Source organism: Aplysia californica, unplaced genomic scaffold (assembly GCF_000002075.1).
Source record: "Aplysia californica isolate F4 #8 unplaced genomic scaffold, AplCal3.0 scaffold00432, whole genome shotgun sequence".
Lineage (NCBI taxonomy): Eukaryota > Metazoa > Mollusca > Gastropoda > Aplysiida > Aplysiidae > Aplysia > Aplysia californica.
Genome location: NW_004797702.1, coordinates 553,080 through 559,124, shown reverse-complemented (window position 1 = coordinate 559,124; position 6,045 = coordinate 553,080). Strand labels below are relative to the sequence as shown.

At 40.6% G+C, this 6,045-nt stretch overlaps 1 protein-coding gene across 1 annotated transcript in view; it reads left to right on the top strand.

The window, feature by feature from the left end:
- The window catches only part of LOC101846232 (39S ribosomal protein L35, mitochondrial), a 7,829-nt gene extending 1,784 nt beyond the window's left edge, over window positions 1-6,045 (top strand). Inside the window, exons 2-3 of the mRNA XM_005104703.3 lie at window positions 3,851-3,998; window positions 5,340-6,045. Coding sequence (XP_005104760.1) covers window positions 3,851-3,998; window positions 5,340-5,694 — 503 coding nt within the window. The 3' untranslated portion in view covers window positions 5,695-6,045. The remainder of the gene's footprint in view (window positions 1-3,850; window positions 3,999-5,339) is intronic.

The window sequence follows — 6,045 nt, the reverse complement described above, 5'->3', positions numbered from 1 at the left end:
AAGTCTCATCCGGGGTGAGAGGTCGATCGTATTTCTATTCTCACCCTGGGTGAGAATAGCCACTTCCCATTACAAAATGAGTAAGTAAATTAAATGGCCACCTCAATGATGAAAATAGGGCAGGCGAGTCTTTTTGGCTATTCTCTCCCAGTGTGCGTTCACCGTTATAGCCTAGATCTAGGCCAACCAATTTTGCGTTCACCCTGAACCACAGAATTCTACACTGTGACAACAGAAAAATTGTACAATTCTGTGCCGTGAACAAACGTTCCATTAGTACTATTACTACTATTAGCCTAAAAGTACAATTTTGTCTGTGGGCAGTGGAGAGAGAGAGAGGAGTAGCGCGAGAACTTCCGGGCAAAACAAAATGGCTACCCGCGTAGTTCGGCTCGATTTGAAAAGTTAAATAGCTGTAGCATCTTTGTAGATGACCAAATTAATTTACTTTTTTGTGTTTTAACATCATTTTTTAACTTTGGTCAAGTTGATCGTCCACACCGATAGACAGTATTCAGAAAGAGACAGAGAGAGAGAGAAGAGGAGAGGAGTAGATCTTGCGAGAACTTCCAGGCAAAACAAAATGGCGACCCGCATAGTTCGGCTCGATTTGAAAAGTGAAATAGCCATAGCATCTTTGTAGATGATCAAATTAGCTTACTTTTGTGCAATACCGTAATTTTTTCTTTGCTTTTATCCATTTGGTAATCCACATCGACAGAAAGTATTCCAAAATTAGGAAAAACAGGTCTTGTTTCACACCGGGTGAGAATAGCCAACGGTGGCAAGTCTCACCCGGGGTGAGAGGTCAATCGTATTTTTATTTTCACCCTGGGTGAGGATAGCCACTTCCAAATATCTAATATTTCTCATATTTTTAGTAATAGTTATGAGGATTTCACGGGGGCATGCTTCCCTGATCGGCTGGATTGTACTTTGGTGGACCCTCTAAGTTTACATGTTATTAACCCTAGAAGCGCTCAGCGTTTCACCGGAAGTAACCTGCTGAAACTGCTGCCACGGCCGATCAGTTGTAAACATGGGGGTATGGCGGAGGGATCAGCTGAGATACCCGAGATGTGTACCTTCTGAAAAATGACCATTTACGGCTCAAAAGAAGATAAAAGGCTTATAAAACCATATTTTTTCTCAAAGCTGATAAAATGAGCCATTCAAAAATGATAAGCGATCAGGTAGGCTAAATACGAACAAAGCGCAAAACCCGATAAACTCAACAATTAGTACAGCACGGCAAAACAAGTGATAACACATAGCGTGTAGTCGCTCAGTTAGACCGCGTCACTTTATTGATCGATATCTTGGCCAAGAGACGCTCTACGAGGTCAAGATAACTTGCAAAGTCATTACTTACTTACTTACTACCGGTTACGCCATCTGGCGTTTAGGGCAGCAACATAGGATCTCCAGCTCTGTCTGTTTTGGGCCATCTTAGACAACCTCCCCCACGAATGGTTCCAGGACTTCATTTCAGACTCTACTGTGCGTCTCCAGGTCACTTTGGGCCTGCCCCTCTTGCGATGTCCTTCGGATGTCCAGTGGAGGGCAGTCTTCACTATAGAGTCTGGTTCTCTTCTCAGAACATGCCCAATCCATCTCCATCTTCTCCTTGTTATTATGGTGCTCATGTCCTCTTGCCTACATTTTCGTAAAATTGGAAATCTTGTAGGGCCCGAAAATTCGTCGGATTTGGCGTAAGCTGGTGGCAAAGTCATTGGTCACTATTTATAACTTTGCCCTGTAATTTACTTAGTCATTATATTAGGAATGCTGAAATTTTCTATTGGAACAGGTCAGCGTCTCTATGCCCTTTGTATATATAGGGCCTGTGCACTTCCCGGTCGAAGTAGATCCGCCCTATTAATTATATATAGGCCTATATGGCCTGTGCATTTCCTGGGTAGCCCGGCTCATGCCTTTTTATAATGACCTGCGCGCTTCCAGGGTTAATGCGTACTAGCCAGAACAGTGAGGGGTTTCCTATGTTAGTGGGTGGTTTCAGCCCCCCTGACAACAATAGGCCTACTTTTTAAAAAACGCACGTGATCTTAATGCAAAACAATAGTATAAGAGCGGACCATAGCATAGCAAGGCTCAAAAGTAGTTCCGGTTTTGTTCATTGTTGGGTCCGCCAAAGTTCAATCTTACTCTCTGATCTAATAAAAAATATGGGGGGGGGGGCAATCCTGGATTTTACTATGATGTTTGGCTCGCCGTGCGCCAAACATCGTTTCTCAGCATGTGCAGTATAAAGTTAGAGATAATTTAGAACCAAAGGTAATCGGTGGCGCCCAAACCCATACAGTACTCCATAAACTAGTTATTGTCCAGGCCAAAACCAGATTCCCTAGAATTCTACAATGAAACTCGATAACGACTCGTTAGACTTGACCTTCAATTTGGTTGAACTCAATTAATTATAATCTAAGAACAACAAATTCTAGCATGTGTGCGACAACGTTTGTTTCCACAGACCAGCATGCAAGGGAGGAATTCCTTAACAAGTGACCACTGTGTAAAAAAATATGATAGAACTTGGGGTTAGATTCTAGGTCCCTTCTTTATTGTGTATGTTTAGGTGGTCACTCCTTATGGAAGTCCTTCTGCATGTAGGCCTACCTCATTACGACTCATCATACATACCCGAAATGCTTGTGCCCACCCTCCCCAAAATCACCCCAGACACAAGCACTAATGGTAGGATTCACACATGTGCTGCCCGCCCATCCAACCTCTCTCAACCCCAGCACACACTTAAGACACGTTATAATTGCTTAATACTCATCATGTCAACAACACATGTGTTGGTTTAAAAGAAAGTTTCTGATTGGTGGCTAAAGATGTACCCAATAGGTGCAAGTGCAATTGATGGTCTCTTGGAATGGAGTAGATAAGGTTTGTCCTGGGAGAAAAATGCTCGAAGCCACATCAGTGGGGGCTGTTTGAGGTGCAAGCAACTTTGTTGAATCCAAATTCGCTCTCATTCAAATTCTTTTAATCCAAGCTATTTGTTGATTTTATTGATTACAAACACAAAAAGAGGGGAATCTATCTCCTTGCCTTGAACTAGAGTTCTACTGTAGTACATAGTTCTATCATTGAATGAAAGAGGCGGAGGAGCTCAGTAAATCAACACTGCAGGTAAGGTGTTTGCTATTCAACTTACAGGTCCAGACTATTTTTTTTCTCATGTTTTCTACACCTCACAATCTGTCCAAGGGCTTAAGACTAGGCAGTAGATTCCAGAGATAGGATTGAGTTCTATTCTTCTTGAATAAGGACAAACAATTTCAGAAATCATGTATAAAAACTTTCTTTGGCAATTCGAAAAGAGTCTGCCCTTTCAGCCACCATTAGGACAAAATTGAAAATTTAATTCCAATTAATGTTTATTTCACTCTGCTGGTATACTGAGGCACTTTGCTTAGCCACCATACTGTCAAACCTCATTATAATGTCATTCCTCATTATTCCGCCAGCCCCGCTTAGCGTCAAGTTTTGCCAAGCCGATTGTATCAAAAGGAAAGCCTATATATTATTATTGTTAGTATTTTTGTGCTTTTACACCACCAACTCTCTCTCTCTCTCTCTCTCTCTCTCTCTCTCTCTGTCTCTCTCTCTCTCTGTCTCTGTCTCTCTCTCTCTTTCTCTCTCTCTCTCTCTCTCTCTCTCTCTCTCTCTCTCTCTCTCTCTCTCTCATGGAAGACCCTCCTTTCACATTGCTGATTTTGTCTCTGTAGGAACTATGAAATCTCAATTGTTTTTGTTTTTTAAAAGACAATTTATTAGTATGAAAATGATAACTGAAATCCTATTTATTTTGTCTGTCTAGAATTGTGTGCACAAGGACAGCTTGGAATCTCCACTCTTTTGTCCAATGCAAGGAATGGGAATGTGTCGGCGTTGACTAGCCTAAGGAGTTTTACATCACTCTCTCAAGGAAGGCCAGCAGTGGCTCCATGCATGTTTCAGTCACAGAGGTAAAGATCTCTTTTTACTCACTACATCACAAGCTAAAGACAATTAGTAGAACACATTTACACTAGATTACAATTACCAGTCTGGTTCCCACACATATATCTTACTCTTACAGTGATTTAATGATAAATTATAGGAAAAAGGGGAGGGAGCATATGATTGATTGACCCACACTCATCATAAGGACATTATTAAATAAGTTAATGATTTCAAATCACCACAAAATTCTTTGTCATATATAAGTGAAGGAGATACAGATGCCATTTACAGCTACTCGTGCGCTGGCCATTCACCCGACCTTCGCTGGCCCCTTCGCGCGCTATGCAAGTGTCAACAACGCATGTGTTGGTGTGGAGAAAGGCTTTTGATCGGTTGCATCAGATGTATACAACTAGCTAGGCTAAGTGTATCATGATCCATGGTGTTGGTGGAATCGATGTTCTCGGAGAATAGAGAAGGTAAGTTTTGTTGCAGGAGAAAAATGCGTGAAGACACTTCAGCAGGGGCTATTCAGCCAGCAAGCACTTCGTCGATTCCAAGTTTGGTCATAATTTATTGAATCCGAGAAACGGGGAATCAGTCTCCTTTTGTTGAATTTCAAGTTTTCGTTACTGTATACATGCAACGATTTTATAATAATAAATGTATAGCACAAGATGCATTTTCACTTGCAGACCCAAGAACATTCAAAAATATTTTCAGCCTCCCGGGAAGCATACAATAAAAGCAGCTGATTTTAAATTTAAAAGCGTTCAAACACTAACAAACTGACAAGATCTTTTGCTGTCTATAGCTAGGTATCCTTTCCCTCCTGAGTAAATGAGGAAATTTAAGTTAAAGTGCTTTTTTCAGAGACACACCATCAGGTGCCAGACGGGATTCAAACCCCCCGACCTTATGATTGCAATTGCAACCCCTCCCCCCCCCCCCCCCCCAAAAAAAAAAATTCCCCTGTCCTAGATGAAAAATGTCTAAGACTGATTTTTTTCTGACACTTTTGCTGTTCTGTCTTGGACAGATTCAACCGTACTTTCATTTGTTGTGACTTATTCCTATTAGTCACAACAAAGCTTTACAAGTTGTGTTCATCCAAAGACTGAATATCTTTTTAACTTTTCACTGTTACAGATTTTTATCTGCTTACACTAGGCAGGGGTTTTATTTAACATTATGTTGTTTTTTATAATCCGCTGAATTACTGAACCAGCTTATTTACTCTATGTGTCTGTTTCTGTTCATTTGTGTTCTTTACCTTTGTTTAGTGCATGTGTTTCTCTTACACAAATGAACAAACCATTTGTATCTTTTAGTCTGTCACAACATGTTATGTTTTCCATCTACAGCTTGCTCCAAAGGAAACAAGAAAATGTCTCTACAACCCAAGTACGCACCACAACAGTTGAGATGAAGCAATGGCGAGAGGGAAGGGTCATCAGCCGCTTTTACCGTCTAAACTGGGGAGGTTGGATTCGTACATTTGGAGGGCGCAGCAGAAAACTCTACATGAAAACATCTAAAGAAAGATGGCGGCTGAGGCAACATGTCTTTGTCACAAAGAAACAGTGCAAAATGCTTGATAAACTCGTAACAGAGCAATGGAGAGAGCCGAAGTTTTATGTGGAAAATGCGGAATATGACCCTTATCATAAAAGGACAAATTCTTACCATTTTCCCAATCACAGAAAATTTTATCCGTAGTCTAACATAATATCTGTTGTGGGAAGTTTTTTGCCATGTGATGTTATGGTTTGTGAAGAATGTTTGACACAGTTGGTGAGCAAAGCGTAAATGTGTTTTTATGCTTGATAACATAGTAAATGTTTGCAGGTTTTTTTCCATCTTCAGAGAGTCACTATGTTCTTCTGTATCACTGTAACAATAAGGATGACGAAAGCAATACTGAAAGAAGAGGTATGACAGAAAAGTACATTTTCTTTGAGAGGTAGAAATGAAGGTTTGCAAGCACATATATTATTTGTACATCTGTTTGAAGAAACCGAGATGTTTTGTTGTCATTAAATGTTATTTTGTAGAGATTTCACAATTTCA